The sequence below is a fragment of the Astyanax mexicanus genome, chromosome 6 (assembly GCF_023375975.1).
Source record: "Astyanax mexicanus isolate ESR-SI-001 chromosome 6, AstMex3_surface, whole genome shotgun sequence".
Taxonomy (NCBI): domain Eukaryota; kingdom Metazoa; phylum Chordata; class Actinopteri; order Characiformes; family Acestrorhamphidae; genus Astyanax; species Astyanax mexicanus.
In genome coordinates, this window is record NC_064413.1 from 2,022,077 (window position 1) to 2,043,278 (window position 21,202).

The window sequence follows — 21,202 nt, forward strand, 5'->3', positions numbered from 1 at the left end:
TTTGGGTCACTAATAACTAGTAATAGGTGGTAGTGGACAGATGTTACGGGAATCGATATTTATTACTGAATTTTGAGTAGTTTGAGTGTTTGGTAAAAGCTGAAGTAGATATAATGCAAACTAAAAAGTTAAACTAAAAGCTATGTGTGATTATGGCAATGTGCCTTTGAAAATGTGCAAAAATCAAGTTCAAATGAACATCCTGACACCTAAATAAATTGTAATAAATAAATCGCACTTGGTGCATGACGGTCTTCATAGTCATCATTCACCACTGATTATAACTGAATAAATAAATAGCAAAATTGAAGCTAAAATGCCACCTTAAGATTAATGCATCAATCCTAAAAGTCACACACACACTCACACACATACATACACCTTGAACTGCAGTAAGTCTATGGTGCAGAAAGCCTTTTTTAATATCATTTTGACGGCTTCGTGATCAAGAGTCTTTTAGCACAGTCCTTTTTATTCAATCTCATCCTCCTCTGCAGCTCAAGGTCGTTTCTGCTTTTCTTCTCTCTCTCTCTCTCTCTCTCTTTCTCTCTGTCTCTTTCACTCTCTCCCACTCTCTGTCTGTCTCTGTCTCTCTCTCTCAGTAATCAATCCTGGTGAAAATCGACACCGTCTCCAAGTCCCACGGTGCAGCACCTGCCTATTGGCTGCAGATGACATAATGTCGTAGTGCCTAGTGCCTAGGTTCCTAGCTGGAGCTGCTGCTTGCTAAACTGGGCCATTAAGCACTTTTTAACACTCTGCCCTTTACTAATGCAGCCAAGGACGGCCTGCTGATTAGCCGCAGTGGTCGAGGCCACAGCCTGTGCTCCCGTGGCGGAAAACAGCCTGTGACAGAGGAGTGCTCCTTTCACTTTGATTCGGGTCCAACTCCTAGGAGGTCTGGCATGACAGAGCACAAACTGACCAGCATAATACGGATGGAGAACGTACAGTATCAGTAGAAATGCACTGTACTGGCTGTAATATAGTGCCAGACTGTACTGTAAACTGCTTACAGCTTCAGATGAGCTTTAAGCTTTAAACTGGAGTGCAATTATTAGTAGACATAGATGACAACAATGATTAGTCTTCAAAAACACTGTTTATGGACTTCAATGAAATTCTAATATTCAGATAATATACTTTTTTTAACAGATTGCAACACACTACAAGAACTGTGTAAACCTGTACAATTTTGATTGTTTAAGGACAATTATTACACCAGCACTATTTGGTCTAGTTAAAACAGACTCTGGTTGGTTTGTACTCTTAGTGTGGTTCGACTGAGCAGGTGTGAAAACAGTAATCACACTCGGTTGCGGATCAAAACAACCAAATAAACTCTGGAGTGGTTCACTTGTGGTGAGAACTTGATCCAGTCTAGATCTGACCCAGATATCAAATATACTTCTTTTATTTGAGCTAAACTGCTGATAAGGTGCCGTTTAAATTATATATTAGCCGGAAAGCACTGATTAGTTACCACAGATATGAACAAAGCTGTCTCTGCTCCATGCTGTTTACATGCGTGATGTGTGCTGCGTTCACTGCTCACAGACACACAACTTTATGATGTGTACATCTGCACTGCATGTCCCATTAAAAAAACAATGTGTTTAAAAGCGCAGCTGCAAACTTTTTTATAGCGTTCTGAATTAAAGCAGCTTCACACTGCAAAGATATACACGCTGAAATGTTTCAGAATTTATCATAGAGTCTCTGCTAGACAGTAGAGACAGTTACTTAAACAAAAAGCAGAATAGCAGGATTAAACACCCTTAATTTCCAAAGAATGGGTAGGTGCTTAAAATTTTAAAGCTGGGCTGCAGAACAATCAGTTCCACCTAGCTTGGGTACAACTAAATCAATTACAATGTTCATAGTGTTCACAAGTACAAAATATCCTTGTGACATTTTTTTATTTAGACGTTTTATGCCAAGTTCACACTGACAAAATTTTAGCCCAACATTTTAGCCCTAAGTTTCCATTTTCTACAGCAGCAGAAAATGTTGGGAAAAGTGAGAAGAACTAGCTATACGCACAATGACCACAAAGACTTGATTAATCCAGGTCCTGATATGAGGTAAGATTTTGATCTGAAACACTGGTATGAGCTGTGTCAGCGCTGGGATTTGGTTTCTTTTCCTCGCCCGCTCTTGTCCCGTTTCCCCCTCTCTCCCTGTCAGCCATGTGCCAGTGCACGTGCCCCCTGTCCTGACTCATCTTCTGCTGATCAGCCACTTACATACACACACACACACACACACACAAACTCTGTACCCTCTTTTCACAATTTCTTTGTCCGACCATGCATCCCTCCGCCTTCCTCCCTCCACCTCACCCTGGTGACAAATCAGCCACCATTTTTACAACACTGCCATTTGACTCCAATCTCTACAAATCTCTACAAATAAGACGTATAAACGTATACTTAGTGAATACACAGACAAAAATGCATCTCAAACTAATTTCTCAAAACTCATCCAGATCAGGTATGAACTAGTTTACCTGAAGTCTATAAACATAAAGTAAAACTCTCAGCTGAATGGTGAGACAGTGGTTTTGAACAGCCTGAACCAGGTTTAGAGTGAACTAGTGTTTGCTGGCAATGTTAGCCTAGCATCTCCTGCTGTAAACCAAAGAAGCCCCATTTAAACTCTTCATAAGAGTATATGTATACTCTTATGAAGAGTTTTATAGCAGTTTTCAGGCACAATAAGCAGACTTGTTTATCCAGGTTTGCTTGCTTTCATTTAATAGGATTTAGCACCACATTCGCTAAATTCACACCTATGAACTTGGGCCTGTTTTTTTCCTCCACCTGTTTTCAGAGCATGACATCACCAATTACTGAGCTCATACAGTGTCCCCACACAAGCTAGCTCAAATGCATGTGAATAAATGAGCTATGTTGGCCATTTGTTGGTATTACTAGATAGACACAGGACAAAAAAATTGAGACATCAGACATGAAATACCTTCTTCATTTGAAGAAATCGAGTTATACAGTATTACTGTTACACTACATCAACTTAAGTTCAGATTTAAAAACATATCTCAGCTGACTCACTGTATCTGCGTCAGTGATTAACCCTGTTCATCAGACTTTTAGTCAAAATACTCTAATCTAAATCTTTAAACCTAAAAGTAGATTAGTTTTTGGGTCTGGGTATGAAGTCACCCTTAAAATCACTAATCCGTCTGGCATGTCAAGGTGTGCGTGTTGCAGTGGACCTCAGGTTTAGATGTGCATGCACGCGAGAAGTAAAATGAGGTTACCCTCACCACTGAGAGCAGTGATTATGTAAGTGGTACACGGCCTCCTTCAGGCCTGAGTTCACAGAACCATACACAAACACTACAGAAGAGAGAAAGACATGAAAATTCTACAAAATTGACCCTAAATGCAGTTGTGTGGTTCATGTGGCTACGTCACTGTGAATTTGAACTGTGAAGAACACAAGGCTTTTATAGAATAAGGCTACGTTCACATTAGGATGTGAACGAATCTGTCCCTGAAACGTCTCACATGCTGCACATTGATACCTGTATAAACGTCTCCTGCTTCACCAACAACAAAAAACCCTCATATTAGAGAGACTTGCTTTTGCTGTTTTTTTGCAGCTATAGCTGCACAGCTGCACCAAGAGATGCAGTGTGGGTACGAGAGAGAAGCATGTAGTGCTAATGCTAATGCTAATGTGTAAAAGCTAAAAGACGCATGAATTCAGATTTGACCGTTCACATTCATGTCACATGTCCATGGATTGGATACATATCCGATTTAGGACCACAGATCTGATTAGACACATTTATACAGCCATGAAAAAAAAAAGAAAAAATCTGATTTGAGTCATTTCAACCTTTTTTTAACACATCAAGTTGCAATATAATCATACTACAGCTAGAAGATAAAAGATAATTTAATATCACAGCATCGACTGAGACTCTGCATTAGCTATGCAGAATTGGGCAAAATGTGTTTTATATTCGGCATTCAAAGAGTTGCCAAAAGGGGCGCCAGCTGACTAACATAATATACTTGGCAACCGGGGTGTTGCAGCATGCAGCATGGGCCAGTTGCCCTATTATCCTTGGCAATGGGGATGTTGGCACATTCAGCTTGGGTTAATTGCTGTATTATTCTCACCAACCAGGGCATTGGCACATGCAGCACTCTGCCCGGTTGTGAGCCGAGCATGTGGGCCAGAATTGCACCTAGATTCAAACCAGAGTCGGGTTGATGCAACAGGTCATATTTAATACGATACCTGATGATACCTGAGCTACAATCCTACAATCCTGCTCTCCTTATCAAATTTCTTAATCTAAGAAATCAGAGTATGCTGTTTACACGACTTACTGCAGTAATCCAGTGATGAATATATTTCTAAGTGCATGTAAACACACACGATGATATGGATGTTTAGACAGTGGCACCACCCCGGAGCCAATAGTACTTTATTATAATGATCATCTGTGAGTAAATATTTCAAGCTATAGTGCTCGATTCCAGACACACTGCATATACACCGTTCATTAGCATCATGCTGAATTGACATTCTAGGCCAACTGCCTTTAAGGCAAATTCTGGACTTAAATCTGCTGCCGCTGCACAGGCCGCTGGGAACTGGCCAATCACATTAAATATGCACCCACTTGTTAACTTAAGTGATTGCATTGCTTCTGCCAGTATAATCAGCTGAAGTTACAACAACACTGACAGGTCCTGACATTAAACAAATATAAAAGGAGCTAAAATAAAATGTTTAACATCCAGGCGTTCAGGTTTAAGAAAGCTGGAGTTTAAATAACATAACGCAGCATATAACAGAAGAAATCCTGCAGACCTCATCACTATTACATCACCGACATTCAGCCAGCAATCAGTTACCCTTCTGAACACATCAGCGCACTAACACACACACACACTATAATAGTGGTGCAAGGTGAAAAACAGACACACTGCTTCACACTGACACACACACACCTGATCAAAAGCAAAAGCAATCAAATTTACATCACACAGGAAACTGTGAAAGCTGAATGGAATGAGGTGGAATAATGTATAATGTAAAGAGATGTAGCTCATTCAATGTAAGAGGTACAAGGTTGACTAAGGACACACACACACACACACACACACACGTACACACAGCTTGAGGTGACTGTCTGGCGAGGTAATGACAAACACACACTCAAACAGATGGAAAAGGATGTTTTTTATTTTATTGACAAGACAGGAGATGACATGACATGAAGTGGAGCTGAAGGTTAAGTTAAAAAAAACATAAAATCATATAATATTTAATTAAAAAAGGTGCATAATACCGAACATATATACATCTTTAATGAACTCTAAAAAAAATATATATATAAAATTAAATAAAAACACTTTAACGTGATAAATTACTATACTTACAGTACAACAAAAAATAAAATATTATAATTTTAAAATATCTTATTTTAAATAATAAATGTGAAAAAATAATTATTTTAATAAATATTTAAAATATTTAATAAACAAAATATTAGAACATAAAAACAAAATATACTTAGATTGAAATACGATACAAATGTTGTTATATCTGTTGTCTACAAAACTTTCAATAAAAACTTGATCACAAAAAACAAGTAATACAAATATAAATATAACAGTAATAAATAAGTCAAAAATAACTCAACAACAACTTAAAAAACATAAGTACCTGCCCCTCTTCTTTTCTTTGCCTTGTTGGGGAGTCCCGTTTTGGCCCATTTCATTGGGAGGATGATGGGGAACCACTTGTCTGGAATTTCTTTGGGGATGGTCATTTTGTCCCTGGAGTGACCGTGACACTGTGGAAATCTCAGCTCTGTGGCTACAGGTCGGGCCAGTCGCTCGGTCCTCTGTGTTCTCTGAGTTTTGCCGCAGTCATGGGGGTCACTCTGGCCCTCTCAGCTCTGAGTGACGTCGCTGTCTCACGTTAAAAGCTGAGTCTGAGCGAATGGATCCCGCTGGCTGACGTCCCGTATCGAGTTACAGCTCCGAGACTCACTTTCCCCGAGTGCTACTTCCAGACCATCCCGCCATCACCGCGCATCACCTGATCCTGCGTCCCGTACACTTATCTCATACAGACCATACATCTCTCTCTCTCTCTCTCTCTCTCTCTTTCCCTCTCTCTCTCTCTGTGTCTCTTTCTCTCCAGTGTGAGAGCTATTGATTTGCATTATCATTCTGTAACGGACCCTCAGCTAAGATAACACTCGCACTCATCTTCCTCTCTCTCTCTTTCTCTCTCTCTCTCTCGTTCACTCTCAATCTCTTTCTCTTTCTCCCTCTTTCCCCAAGCCCAGGCCGAGCACGACCACGCTGTTTATATATGACATAATCAAAAAGGCCTGGGATTGGCTGTGAAAGCAGCCAATAGGAAGGGGAGGAGGAGGTTGCCGGGGCAACTCTGAGGATGGTTGGCCATGCTGGCTCCAGAGGCAGAGCCCTGCAGACTCAGGGTATTCAGCAGCTTGTTGGGTAAGGGGGTGAGCAGAAGTGAAAAGGGTGGGGGGGTGAGGGGGGGTACAAAAGAGCACGGGACAACTGGGCCAGGCAGGTGCCCGTGCACGTGTTGGGACAGTGTGTGTAAGAGTGTGTGTGAGTGTTTGTGAGTGTGTTTTGACCCAGCAGTGAAGTGGGTGTTATTCGGCTGCTCAATATTGAAACTGCTCGAGCTTCAGCACGTGCGTCCTTGAATGTCCTGAGTGCTTCTCGCTTCTCATCCATCTCTATGTAATTGTACAGAGCAAACACAGCACACACACACTTACACACACACACACTTACACACACACAGACACACACACACACACGCAGATACAATTACTGACATAAAATAATCATATGGGGGGGCAATTACTATTTTATTCAGTTTTTTTGTTGTATTTCTATGTTAAGACTAAGCTTCTGTTAATGGGTATTTAAATGTGTACCTGTATAAAACAATCTGTGTTAGAAAAAATTGTATTAAAATTCTGCTACTTAACTATATTTTGAGAAGGGGCAAAAATAATGGTTTAGTGTGATTTTACACCTTGCAGACTGGATCTTTTTTTGACTGTGTTATAATATCCAGGGTGGTTTTATTGCTTTTTAAATTGGAATATTGTAATGTGCTGAGTTTTTGAATTTAACTAAGAGTAAAGCACTAAGAAACGAAGAAAATAAACGCAAGTGTAGCTCCATATTCCACACTCAACAGCTTAAAAAATAGAGAGAGAGGGAGAGACTATAAACTTCAGCAAAAATAAAAGGTAATATAGCTTCTGAAATCAACAGTAAGTGTTGCTGTGTTACATCACTAAATAAAACTGCTAAAGCGTCACCTGGCGCTGATATTTTTGTCCAACCACAACAAAATAAAGAAAAGTTGAAGCACATCAGCTGCAGATGACTAGAACATGGTAAGAGTGGATTTTGTAGTAATTAAGTGAGTTAATCATCATCAACATAATCAAAGAGCTCTCTGAGGCTTTCAGAAAGAAGAATGTAAATGTAGAGGTATATAGGAAGGTATTTAAATAAATACCTCAAATAGAAATGTAAAAAGCTGCCAAAATGGCCCAGTCAAGGAGAATCAGTTTTAGAGCAGCACACAAAACAAGTAAAGAAATCTTAAAAAATCCTAAAATATCTTTAAGGGTCCAACAGGTCACTCTAACCACATCTAACGTCAAAGTTCATGCACCTACCATCAGAAAGTAATTTTAATTTTAAATCAGTAATTTTCCTGCATGCGCAAGGATGTAATCATCAGAAAAAGATCCAACACTGAACTCCTGCTCTGTGTTTGCTCTTTCTTTGGAAAATGTTATACAGCATCATACAATATATACTCTCTGACAAAAAATATGTATAAAGCCTACTTTTATTTGTAGACTGGTATAAATCAATTCATATACAGTATCATCTGTACATTCAAACGTATAAAGTTTCATTTAATTTCAACAACAGCTTCTTGGTTAAATCACAATACAATTAGACACCAGTGTAGCTAATTAGACAGCCCATTAAAACAAATCGAAAGTTGTCATGATTACTTGATTGCACTCATAAAACTCTGAGCATCACTGGCGTCACTTATACAGTCAAAAAAGACAGAGATCACTCAAAAGTTACAGATGCCTACCTGGGGGAGGCCTCTTTCTGAACATTTCCACACCTCTGAGGTTCTGCTGCTCCGTCCCATGGGAAAGTCTAAACACACACACACACACAAAGAAGGACAAAACACACTGTCAACCGGATCTCAAGGGTAAACCGGGGGCAAATGACTGCTCACTCATGGATTTCTGTGATATCTAATCCCCCGCAGCTATAGCAGAGGTCTGTGAGCTAGGTCTTAGTTAAAGTCACTGTTTAATTGGCTGACGTGTTGTGCCCTCATGCTGTAATAATCTATTTCTAGCCAAGTAAGAAATTAAATTATCACTCATTCGGGGCTCGAGTGAATTAAAAACTATGGAAACCAGTACAATTGAATAATATCAAGTACAATTATGAATTGGAGAGAACCTGGTGGTTAGGGATGTGACATTTCATACCGAACACAATAATACGTTTATAATTGTTTAACACAAAACATGTCAAAATATTAGCAGTGTTCAATTTTTGAAATTATTTGTACTATGTGTATTTTGTTCTTTAAATTGATATAGTTCAATTGCAAAAGAACTTGTTACATTATTTTAGGGCTGTATCTCAATTTCACAGCATACATAATAACTGCATGATAAACCTAGCATTCGCAAGGTTATGCAGGCTCCTGTGGGACAAGGCAGAATTACGAGTCCTTAATTTGGTTACTTTAAAAACTGGTGCATCATTTTGAATGAGCAAACAATGTTTATGACTCATATTAACAAAATACAATATGAAGTCATGCTGATGATCTAAAGAGTGGTCTAGCTTAGCTGTTCTATATTCAGTGCACTTCTGGTTTCCTGTAAGGCCAGCATGAGCCTGAGAACGCGATGAAAAAGTCTATGTATCTCTCTTTCTAGATAAAAAGAAAGGCCAGGACTGCTTTCAGCCTACACGGTAACCAGAGAAAAACAGACAAAATGACATGACAGCACTTAGAACACAAACTCTGCCCAGGAGAACAAGCTGTACCTTCCCAATGTGGAAATAAAAGCAGAGTTTCAGCATTAATGAGACATTGTTTGCTTCTGCTAAAAGAATGCACCGAAAAAAAGAGAAAAAGCAAAGAGATACAGAGTGCAAGGCGACCTTAAAAAACTATGACAATGTTGCTTCCTCGCCACAAAATTCAGTGTCAATTTAAATGGACATCTTCAATCCTGTGGATGCAATAAGCTATATTGCAACAAATGTCTATGGTTTTCACAGCATGTAGTATAGTTTCACTATGTGTGTCCTGTAGGGCTGCACGATATACTGTTTAAGCATCGTCAACGCGATATGCTCATGTGCAACAGTCACATCGCAGAACGTGTGATGTCACCTACGGCAATTAAATCAAACGTGTCATGCTGCAATGTTTTGATTCTTGACACAAGAAGCAGATATACAATGTTGTAATTTTTTACGTGAACAACGCTGTCTCTGTGTCTGTGTGAGTGACAGGCTGCTGCTGCCTGAGAAGCAAGAGGGGGAGGGGGAGCAGGCGTAAGCACTAGGTAACCACATAGTCTCCAAATGGCTAGGCAAGTGCTTGTAAATGAAGCGGCAGCCTGTCAAAAGCTGTGCATCTCACAGTTTTGCACAGATATTTCCTGTTACAGGCGAAATCACGCTTTTAATCCCAGAAAATGGCCTGATTTAGCTTTTGAAAGGCCATGTAATTGTGAAAATGTGATAAAATTATACCAAGCATAAAAAGTGGTGTGTAAAGCTGGATTTCCTTCAGTATATTTGAGTAGAGTGTATTAATGAACTTTTATTTTTTATTTGAATGTTTATTGGCTGCCTGCTTTCATTCTATGGTGCTGCTCTGCTAATTACATAGCTAACACTAGCTTCACTTCACTACCACCTTCCTTGTAACTATTTAGCACAGCATTACCACAATAATCATGTTCAGTAGTTAATAACGTCATCAGTCTGTAAGAGAAACGTTACAGAATATAGCGTAATACAATTATTTATAGGGACAATATATAATCCAATAAAAACAGTTATTGTGACAGGCCTATTATAAGTATTATCGGTGTGCTTGTAATCTATATCAACAGATCTGCTGTCGCACAGGACATTCGAACACAAAGAAAACAAGAATGGCATTGTTTTCATATAAAATAAGGTAAATGAGATATTTAGTTTTTGTTCTCCTCCATCTACTCAGACTGTTTTTACAATTCCTTGTCTGCATCACATGCAAATTACAGCGTCCATCTCTTCCAGGCTTGTTTATCCACCCATCTCTCTCTCTCTTTCTTTCATTCTCTGTTTCTGTCTCTTCAAAGGTCTAAACAGGAAACAAGCATCAGAGCAGAAGCATAATGACATTTGCTACAGGAAATTAGGCACGGCTCTTCTGTCCCCATTTCTCTCTTTCTGTTCATTAATCCTCATAACAATTCGTACCCCCTCCCCTCCACAGCAATTTCTATCCTCCACTCAGGGGAATTATACGTTTTCTCCAAGCAACGCTGAATAAAGCACATTTTTTGGCTCAAAGTCAGAAAGTCTCTTGCACTCTGGCTGGAATGTTGAGGTCCAGCTTAAGTCCAGATATTCAATTAAGTCGACATTTGACTTACGAGTACCCACAGCCTGAGGAAGCCTCTCAGAGCTTTAGTGCAGAACTGCACTGAGTTTTTAAGTAAAGCATGGTGTTATTGACCTAATTTAAATGTTTAGCATTGTGCTAATTGGGAATTAAAGGGCCAACATCATGCAAAATCATCAAAACACATCATTCAACAGTTGTGTCACCAGCTGTAATTAATGTGCTATGTTGTTATTTGATTTATATTCTTATTTTTCAACACTATTCCAACTCCAGTTTGTTCAAACTGAATGTGTGATCTTCGCTTGCACACAGCTTTTTGACTGTGTGTATTCACATTTTCACTATCGATAACATTACATCATTTACAGACTGTGACAGCCTCTAATGTTGGGTTAAAGCTATTTAGTTAAAGTGTGATATGTAAAACAAAGCTGACAAGATTGCTAACTAGATATAACGTTATAAAAGTCACTTTCCTGCGAGAAGAAAAGGTCAAACCTTGCAGAATCGCTGAATTAGGCAGTTTAATTTATAGAAAAAGACCCTCAGTACCTGGGCAGGGTCTCCTGTAGACTAGGCTCTGAGGTTCAGCGACATCCCTCAGGTTTTTGTCCAGTTTCCTCCAGGTTATCTGAGCGATATCCAGTCTTGTATAAGGACACACATGCTGCAGGTCTCATGTTCTCTCCTCCACAGTCAGTCAGTGCAGGCTGCCGGTGAGAAGAACAGTTATTCAGGACCTGCTTCACTACAAACACCAGCGAACACAGAGAGGATGCTCGGGGGCGGGGCTTTGTTTAGAGATGGGCGTGGTTTTTCTTTTGTTTTACATGTTAACTTTTTTATTAAATAGATTTTTTTTCATTTTCAACTATATGTTGTTATTTTTTTAAATCTTATAATGCCTGCAAATATATAATGCCTAAAAAAAACATCAAAACATTTAAATACTATACCCTTGTAAGTCTACTCTTTGAGAAGAAAGTTCTGGTGAGAGGAAAGTTGCTGTTTTGTACTTTTAACATTTTGTCCAATAATGTTACTAAAATATTAAAGGCATAAAAAAAACAAGTGTGTAAAAAAGTGTGTTTTTATCAGTTTGTAAGTAATGATTTCACATTCGTGTTTCATGTTCACCCTCTACTGGTTATAACTGAAATTACAGCCAAATATATTTATTAAAAATGCTGAATAACATAAATACCCATTAACTATAAATTTTTGCTTATACATATTTAAGCCTAGGACTTTTTGGACACTGGGCTTCAAAGTGGTTATCTATATAAAACACTGTAAATATTACACTAATTTATAATGGTTATTTCAACCAACAAACTCTTATCTTCTATGTCTTCTATATCTGTTACAGTTAAGGTCTCATTTTATCTTTTATGTGTAGTGTATTTGTCATTTGTTAAAAGGCTTCTATATTCTTACTTTTTTGTTCAACTGTACTGTTTTTAATAATAATTTTTACTTTGTGCTTCATGTCTGTTTTGCTTTGTATGTAAAGTGCCTTAAAGAATATTGGAAAGCACTATATAAATACAATGTATTATTATTATTATTATTATTATTATTATTATTATTATTATTATTATTATTATTATTATATGAAGAAACAAAACTGAGCACTCACATTTTGTTTTCCCAGATTTATTTATTGTTCTGTTTATTTGTTAGAATGCAGTTAACTGACACTAAAATAACCTAGGTTAACTAGCTATCTTTCTTTGTAATATACAGTATAATAACATAATGTAGTGAAGGTGGAGGTGTGGCTTCGGATGAGAACGAGGCTGCACCTGTGAATAATTAATTAGGACAGTGTTGGAGACACGAGGAGAGAGTGAATGGCAGTGTGTAAGTGAGGAAAGTTTGGTGTTTGTTAGAGCAGAATGATGAAGATAGTGTAAAGATTTAGTTATTAGGAGATTTAGTTATTCCTGCTTTATAAGGGTAGAGACGGTTACCTCCTGTAGAAAAATACAGGCCGGGGTTAGGAGGTCAGCCGCGTGTTTGGCTCCAGAATCGCTTCAGTCCAAAAGGGAAGCTTGGACTGAAATTATTTCAAGGTTGGCAGGTCTGTTGGTTGTTTAGCACTAAAATGTGGATTTTAATTTAGTCGTGGTGTCTTCTTATAAGTGCATATTTGCTCTGTGAGTGTGTTTTAAGAGGGCAGTGATTCATGCGGGTGGGTTAAGGTTAACTTACCGTTAACGTTACTGGATTCCAGGGATTGCTGGTTGAATGTTTCTGAATGTGTAACTTAACTGTTATATTTAATATAAAAATGCAAAATAAGCACCATATCAGGGCACGGTCCCATTTGAAGTCTATGTAGAATATTTGGAGAGCATAAAACCCTTTTTCATTAAAAGTTATGGCAGTAAGAGGTCATTACAAACAACTAATTTACTTTGTTTTTTAATAATAATTATTGTATTTATTTATTTTATTATTCATTCTCATTTGCGCTTCTGTACAATGACCAGGTTGTATAAGTCCAGGTTGTATAAAGCAAAAAAAAAACGTTTATTATAGAAAAAACACGATAAATAATAAATGATTGTAGGTCAGCGCATGCGTAGTGCCTTTAGGAAGCAGGTATCGATGGGTAGCATAACTCGACGGAACACCCGGTAAGTTACATAATATGCCTATATATTATATGTGTGTCATTACCACAAGAGGATAATAACTTGTTATACAGAAATGCATTAATAAAACACTCGTGCTAACGGTAACCTAAACTAGCGAGGTAAGCTAACGCTAGCTAAGTTAGTCCAGTGACGTTACCAGTTAGCCTCATGCTAACAGCGATTTTAGTTCATTTTAAGCGATAAACTGAGTAAAGAAATTGCTGGAATACCGATTAAAATGACTTTTGTCAATAAAAATTATAGGAAGCTATTAATAAATGATAAAATATACTGCTAAAATCCATTTTTATGTTTTTTTAAAAGCTAATTTACCTCAAATCCTGTCAGACTACAACCGCCAAAATATTTAAATTCGCCTCGCGCGCAGCGATACCGCAGGATTTTGCTCAGTGTACTTGCTTGTCTTAAAGATAAATACTTAGTTAACTCCTTAAAATGCCTTTTCTGTATTCGGGATACAGGTGTAGGTGATACAAACGTCTTTTTAATAATACTTATTTACATTCTGTATATTTGAAGGCTCCGTAATCTCCTACATGACTCTTGGAGAAGCTGTCTGTTTTCTCTCTACTTCCAGCTCAGTAACAGGAATCAACGCAAATTCCGCATGTTTGAAAACAGACAAAAAAAACTAGACAAACATTACGAAACGAAAGTTTTGGAGGACAGGGAAGTTCAGGAAAGAGCACAGTTAATGATTTTATTAATTTTATTTTGTTGAAATAAATTAGTTTTGCTTTTTTTTTTAGTAATGTTTCTTAGCAAACACGCAACCTTTTTTGTGTAAATTGTGTAATGCTTGAATAGAAATCCTTAAGCATAAGTGGTGTAATATTAGGCAGGAAATTTACAAAAATCCTGACTTGTTAAGGGGTTAAGTAAGTTATGTCAGTACCAACTCACATAATTATCTGCAGCCTTTGCCAACATTTTGATAGAAAGGAGACGTGGTGTTAACTCTAACATAATTTTTAATTTACAGCGTTGTAAAAAAAAAGTCTAAAGTAAAGTTGGCACCAAATACTTATTCAAAATGTTTATTCACAGCAATTATAAAAAAAAAAGCTAACACATTTTTCATAGCTTCTGTACAATCAACTATTGCCTCAAGAGGTGAAAAAAGGCCAGGCGGCTTGCTTTTGCTGTTTTTGCAGATATGCAGAAAAAGCAAAATGACGCACGAACTACGATTTGAACATACTTCTATATAATGAGAAAGTATCTCAAAAATAATGAAGCAGAAATCTGATGTAGATGGATGTATAGTACTAATACTTATTTGATATATATTTCGTTTTAGGCTCCTACAGTGGACTGGCATGCTTCCCAGGGGTGTTTTCTTCTTTGCAACCAGTGATTCCAGGTAGGCACCAGACCCACCGCAACGCTGACCAGAAAGGGATGGATGGATGGATTGATGGATGGATGGATGTGCTCAGTGTTATCTTTATCAGCAAGTTCAGTATTCACATTAGGCTAAAACACTTTATACTATATAATTTATATAGAGTGTATAATATTTCACAATATTTCACGGGTATCTTGTTAACAAATTCACAAAATACAGGTTTTATAAAAAATTGTCTAAGTGTGACTTAAAATCTCAAAACATGTATATGTTATAAAATTATTTTTTAACATTGGAAGCCTCGACACTAAAGCAAATTGCATACATTGTAAATTATTATTTTAAAACATAAGAAAATAAGTTACCAGTTAGTCAGACAGAAAAAATGAGAATAAAACCCAGGTTTTCTTCCTAGCTGCTTCTATAATAGGAGGAACTTCATCAAAAGTTGGTGTAGAAGCATGAAGTCAGCTTGGCTTAAAACATAAACCAAACGCTGTGTGAAAAAAAGTCTTTGTTCGTTGTCCATGTTTACACTAGAGTGCCGCAACTTTCATCTTAAAGTCGTCTTTTTTCTCCAGAGATTTCACTACTGTAGAATCCATCACCTCTGTTTGGCTCTTAGCATCTATCTCCAGCTCTGGGAGGTGCCACTGGATGAAGACCAAGTAGAAAATAGAGCCCAACACTGCCCCTACTAGAGGAGCAACGAGTGGCACCCAGAAGAAGTAACTGAAGCTCCTAAGCAGAAGAGACGTGATAAGAGAGTAAATATGAGCATATTATTAAAGGTACAGCATATATAGAGTGTCAATATTTGTAAAATAAAATTTTCACTCACGTGAAGACCTCAGTGCCCCAGCCTGCTGTAAAGGTGAAGAGGCGTGGTCCTAGGTCACGGGCTGGGTTTATGGCTCCGCCACAATTGGAGGACATGGACATGGCTATTCCCAGAACAACAGCTGCTACGATGGGTGGGAGCAGAGCCTCAGGAGCCGGACGATTCCTCTTATCGTTCAGGGGCAGAATACACAGCAGCAGTGTGGCAGTGCCGACCACCTGAGATGAAGAAAGAAAAAGAAATTACTATCAAATTGATGTCTGTTTGAATATTTTGATAACACATTTTTGAAAAATTACTCTGTACTTGTGAATAAACATTTAAAAGCCTTCAAATTATTATTAAAAAGATTAAGGTTAGTTTCTTAAATCCTTACATCCTTACTGTGCTTTAAAGGTTCTGTTTTTTCTAAACTTTTGAAAATTGACTTTTAAATGAAACAAATGAAATGTTCATATTGGGCTTTAATGCTAAGAGACATGGTGATGCATTCTTTCTTGCCTGTGTCCTGAGACTCATGGGACTGTCGGTTGTTTGGAGTTTCGGACAGGATTTGCTGGAACAATAGCTACCTATCCAGTTCCCACTTCTAAAATCCTGAAAACAAATCAGCACATGCCATTGGACCCTCCCACACCTCCAGAGGTTGGGGTACCTGCCATTGAAGGGATGCTAGGGGGCCCTGCCTTGTCTGCACTTGCTTCAGGTCTAGGGCTTGCACTACTCTTGACTACCACAGTTCCAAGTTTTGGTCACATCTGTTTTTGTGGCCCAGTATTAGTCAGGTGGTTTTAATGTTATGACTGATCTTTGTACCCTTTTCCATATCGGGGAGGGTTTTAGGCTGGCTGACCATTTTCTCTTGATAATAGGTTGAGATGATACCTAATCGTACTGCCTAATAGAATTTTGCCCTGCCTGCTGGTACCCGAGTCAGAAAAGGTTATATTTAAAATTATATATATATATATAAATTTGGTGTAATAAATGATAAATTAAGAATAAATTCCATTCACCTAGCCTACGTCAGCAAACTTGTTGTAAACAGTAGTTTAGGTTGCATTTTAGCTGAAAATGTAATTAGTGGTTAAAAACTCTGGATGCTTAGGATCCTGCTCTGATGTTCCTACTGTAGTTCTGACCTGGTCAAAGAAGTTGGTCTGCAGGGACATTCCTTCAGAGGGGTAGGTGGCAAAAATGGAAGCAGTTTCGTTAGGGCCAGTCACAGTCAGAACCCCACCGCTGTACTCCATTATAGCATCTACAGCAAAGGAGAAGAGCATGAGTTTATTTTTTTAAGACTTTTCTGTGTTTATTACTGCATTACTACAAAACAAATAACCAAGTGTGAGAGTATTAGCTACATAACATGAATTTCACTTGTGAAATGTTTTTGTTTGTTGTTTATTCAGAAGCTTTTTTTTTCAAAATATATATTTTAACAGATACCTACTACTTATTTAAAGCCTATGAAGCTACACAACTATGTTATATGTTTTTTGCAACATAAATGGTTTTCTGTGCATGAATATTTTGATTACATTTTAATGTATATAAATGTATTTAAAACACTTCGTAAATTTTTTGGATAATGCTTCAAAGCAAATCCTGAAGGTCAGAGGAATGAATTGTAAACCACTGATTCTATTCTTAACTTTTGAGTGATGTGTTTTTATACAGTCTTGTTCGTGTCTCACCGTAGTACATGAAGAAGACGACTGCGGAGGCCAGGTACGCCCCCAGCACCTGAGACAGAGAGTAGGGCAGAAGCTTACGCCATGGAAGATTACCCAACACGCAGAAACTCAGAGATACGGCAGGGTTCAGATGAGCTCCTGAGAAAGTGAAAGGTGAGAGAGAGAAAACAGTACAATCAAACGCCCACAACACTGACATTCCATGTTAGCCTATTGGACTTTAGCCTCAATTAATTTGCAATTAATGATAAGGGATTGTGAGGGAGAGATTGAGTGCCAATGCCAAGAGATAACATGCTTCTTATACAATAATTTTTAGTAATTATAATAATTACAGAGTTGTATAGATATTTATCACCTTTGTGATTATAATTATCTTATTTATCTAAAATGATCATTGGGGAATTCGATGAGCATAAATGGTGAAAGAAGTGGAATTTCAGAGAACGGCTAAAATTTGTTGCACCACTTTTATTCAAAAGCAGTGTGTAAAACTGGTGGAGGAAGACATGCCAAGATGCATGAAAACTGTAGTAGTAAAAATAGTATATAATAAATAGCACAGGTCTGTAAAGATATTTTTTATAATTTCTTGTTTATCATTGTTTAAACGTTTGAACTGCACTCTGACAAGCTTCAAGAGTTCCACTCCCCCAGGTAAGGAAACCCCTGCAGTAGAGCATTAGAATCACTACTACTGTTTCTTAAAGCTGTTTTTGTTTCTTAAAGTTAGATTTCCGTGATTTTCTTTTCTCACCTGATACTCCCATCGACAGATACATGGCGGACATGACCCCCACAGCGAAGCTCAGGTTGGCTGACAGGAACTGACCCTTCATATCTCGTCCAGTCTTCACCTGCGCTGCTCCAGAGCATCCAAACAGCTGAAGTAAAAGGCCAAGAGGTCAGCAAAGTACACTTTACTATACATCTATTAACGGTACATTATCATACAATAACAAAAAGTTGACACAGTCTAAAATGTCATTAAAAGCAGAATGCAATGATTTGCACGTCTGATACACCCATATTTTATTCACAAAGAGTATATAACAACACATGTTGAAAGTGAGACATTTTGCCATTTATATAAAAAACATTGTCATCGTTAGCACTTAAAACATCTCAAGAAAGCTGGAATGTGCTGTCTGTACATTACACAGCATTGAAAAGACTTAAAAAAAAGACTTAACAAACTAAAGTTTGACTCCCTCTTACATATAAAGTCAAATTCACAGACTTTTTACTCACAGACTAAGATTTTATAAAGACCGGAAATCACTATTTGCATAACTGCAACTAGATATTTTCTAAGATTATTTCCCATCATGCTACTGGTGGAGTTTACATGCAATGCATATTACATATGAAGTTACGAATTATGTGTATATCAATACTGTGATTTATCAGAGACTCCGTTAGCATCAGTGAACCTTGGGCACCCATTATTCTGTTGCTGGGTCATCAATTTTCCTTCTTTGTAGTACGTTTGGTAGGCACTCATCATCTAGACATCACAGATTTCTCAGACTCTAGTTTCTCAGACTCTATGACTCTACTTTTCCTTTTTTATGTCTGCTGCCATTGCATAGTGTTGCCCAATAAATGCACTAATTACAGGTGCCATTGGAGCCAGATTAGCAATGTTATTCACTTCAACTGTCAGAGGATCAGCTGATTGGTGTGTAATGATGGAGGAATGGAGATTAATGATATGGTAGCGACAGCAGAGATGATAGAGTTCAGCTGATAACAAGAGATAACTAATGAGAGTTAAATTATAAAGCACATACATAATGAATAATCGTCAATGAGTATAATATTAGTAGTATAATATAGTATAGTATAATAATATAGTAATAATATAGTATAATATTAAGCTTTTTATAATGAGATAATCAATAGACAATACAGTAATATGTAAATAAGTGAAATCACATGTATTATAGATTAGTAGGTGCACTATTACTTTTTTATGTTGAGTATAACAATAGGCATAGTTTTATACTTACGGAAGTCACACTATTGCATCACTCACAAATACTATGAATAAATATACCTTATAGATTTCTATTACACCTCAATGCAGCACTGCAGTGAGTTTCAAGCTGTAATTTCACTTCTTTAAAAAGATCAAAAATCATGGAAATCCTACCTAGTGCTGCTTTAAATAGAACCTGTCTGACAACATGAAACAGGATAAAATGTCAAAATAAATAAGTATGACAAAAATGCAAAAACAAAAGAAATCTGTGGTCAAATTTGGGATAAAATACTTATTTAGAGCACTGTATATTGCAGTATTACAAATTACATGATTTTTCAAAACCCCAGCATGACAATGAATTTTAATCATTGATAAATTATTGATAGTAATTTACTGAAATTTGAGAAAAATAAAAGAAATTGGGCAGATTTATCTGCCTGCAGGAAATATCTTGCATTTACTGGTCTATTGCTATTTTTACTTTTACATCACTCAGCAAAAAGTTACAATATTTAGCTTAATTTACATTACATTGCATTGTATGTCCTAAGATTATTATGACTATTGCACATGCTCACTTTGGAGTGATGATGCTAAAACTATATGTTCTTCATCCTAGTTGTAGTCAGCCCTACAGTGAGATACAGTTTCTATGAACTACTTATGAACATCATATCTCAGCTGTGCTGTTTGTCAGTAAAGTTACTGATAAGCTAGTTTAAATAGTGTTTGGTATTATCTGTAATATCACTAGACATTTGACATGTTTAACCCTATATAAATCTAGCATGCACCTTGTTTAGGGCTTATTAAACAAAGGCAACAGTTGTACTTGGAACTGATTACAGATCAAAGGATAATTTGGATGCTTAAATAATAATTATTTGCCTGGTTAATATATTATTCAGATTTGTTTGAAGGCAGACGATTCCTAGAACCATGTGAAATTAATAATAAAATATAAAAAATGGTTCTATTTAACTATATAGATGTTTAAATTATACTCACCAGGAGAACAAAGGTGCCAATAATCTCTCCCAGACACTCTCTGGCTAAATCGTTCTTGATCTTCATCTTCATCATCACTTTCTTCGCCCTGGTTTTCATGCTGGTCTGCATGTCTGAAAACTTCCTGTCGAGACTGGCTGCACTTAGAACGATCTCTCTGACTCAACTCACAGCACACCCTAGTAAACCTCTGGTCCTAATAAGTGGTCGGTTACACTTTGGTCTCTCTTTGGCATTTCTGTCCTAAATATAAAATCATTAATATTCAAGATAGAGAGAAATGGGAGGTGATGAGCAGATGCTCTGATAACCATCCTCTAATATAATAATTTGTATTAATAAAAATAGTTCAGGGAGCATTAGCGTGTCATTCAGTTATTTATTCATTATCTTTATGGGTTTAGCGCTGACACTGGAGGATTCCATAAGTCATAAACCCGTAGATAACAGACGACTCCATGTGTTGTTCATTAAGTAGAGTGCAATTCTGTGTAATACAGCCCTAAGCGTCCATACTTGTGCCTTAATATGATGGTGTTTAATTGCAGGTCGTTTTGACCTATTCATCATACTGTGTGCAAAGGGCAGTGTGAGTGGTGATGTAAAAGAAATACAATTTTAGTTCTGATAGCTAGGACATGTTAGTTATACAATAAGAGAAAAGCCAAGGTTAGCATCATACAATGGTCTTGTAGTGTAAGGTAGCAATCTTACTACAAATAAACATATATAAAAATGTTATTATCTATATTATATGATATATGACTACCAAACTGTCAGTAGTTCTCTCTTATAATGGCAATTCCACAGGTTGGATGTTAATAAGCAGTATGTGAATTGATTGTAAATTGCCCAATGAAAATAATCATGTCACTGTAATTCATACAAAGTGTTTATTAAATTTAAATATAACAAAATAGTTGT

At 37.2% G+C, this 21,202-nt stretch overlaps 3 protein-coding genes across 16 annotated transcripts in view; 1 reads left to right on the forward strand and 2 right to left on the reverse strand.

Moving 5' to 3' along the window:
• Nucleotides 1–14,459, reverse strand: part of atp8b2 (ATPase phospholipid transporting 8B2) — a 57,393-nt gene extending 42,934 nt beyond the window's left edge. The window contains exons 1-4 of one of the 2 annotated variants that reach the window (XM_049479976.1): nucleotides 13,900–14,459; nucleotides 11,287–11,444; nucleotides 8,167–8,234; nucleotides 5,710–6,819 (exon numbers count right to left, since the gene is read on the reverse strand). In XM_049479976.1, coding sequence (XP_049335933.1) covers nucleotides 5,710–5,815 — 106 coding nt within the window. In that variant the 5' untranslated portion in view covers nucleotides 5,816–6,819; nucleotides 8,167–8,234; nucleotides 11,287–11,444; nucleotides 13,900–14,459. The remainder of the gene's footprint in view (nucleotides 1–5,709; nucleotides 6,820–8,166; nucleotides 8,235–11,286; nucleotides 11,445–13,899) is intronic. The other variant, XM_049479977.1, reaches the window with a different exon arrangement.
• aqp10a (aquaporin 10a) lies at nucleotides 14,419–21,153 on the reverse strand. The gene is made up of 6 exons (XM_015607503.3): nucleotides 20,279–21,153; nucleotides 18,041–18,167; nucleotides 17,284–17,421; nucleotides 16,729–16,847; nucleotides 15,587–15,804; nucleotides 14,419–15,486 (listed from the first exon to the last, which is right to left on the reverse strand). Exons 1-6 carry the CDS (start codon nucleotides 20,387–20,389, stop codon nucleotides 15,282–15,284), a joined length of 918 nt encoding a protein of 305 aa, XP_015462989.2. The 5' UTR covers nucleotides 20,390–21,153; the 3' UTR covers nucleotides 14,419–15,281.
• The window catches only part of c6h1orf43 (chromosome 6 C1orf43 homolog), a 38,485-nt gene continuing 35,343 nt past the window's right edge, over nucleotides 18,061–21,202 (forward strand). For 9 of the 13 annotated variants that reach the window (XM_049479987.1, XM_049479990.1, XM_049479992.1 and 6 more), the window contains exon 1: nucleotides 18,079–18,187. The gene's annotated coding sequence lies outside the window, so the exon portion shown is untranslated. Of the gene's footprint in view, nucleotides 18,188–21,202 lie in introns of all 13 variants that reach the window. The other 4 variants (XM_049479991.1, XM_049479994.1, XM_049479989.1 and 1 more) reach the window with 3 other exon arrangements.

What these genes read in the sequence shown, in the direction of transcription:
- aqp10a (XM_015607503.3), bottom strand. Translation starts at nt 20,389, where the DNA reads ATGCAGACCAGCATGAAAACCAGGGCGAAGAAAGTGATGATGAAGATG. An exon ending in TTGGCACCTTTGTTCTCCTG is followed by an intron (nt 18,168 to 20,278) that starts GTGAGTATAATT and finishes CTTTTACTTCAG; the next exon opens with CTGTTTGGATGCTCTGGAGC. An exon ending in CGTCTTCTTCATGTACTACG is followed by an intron (nt 16,848 to 17,283) that starts GTGAGACACGAA and finishes CCTTTGCTGTAG; the next exon opens with ATGCTATAATGGAGTACAGC.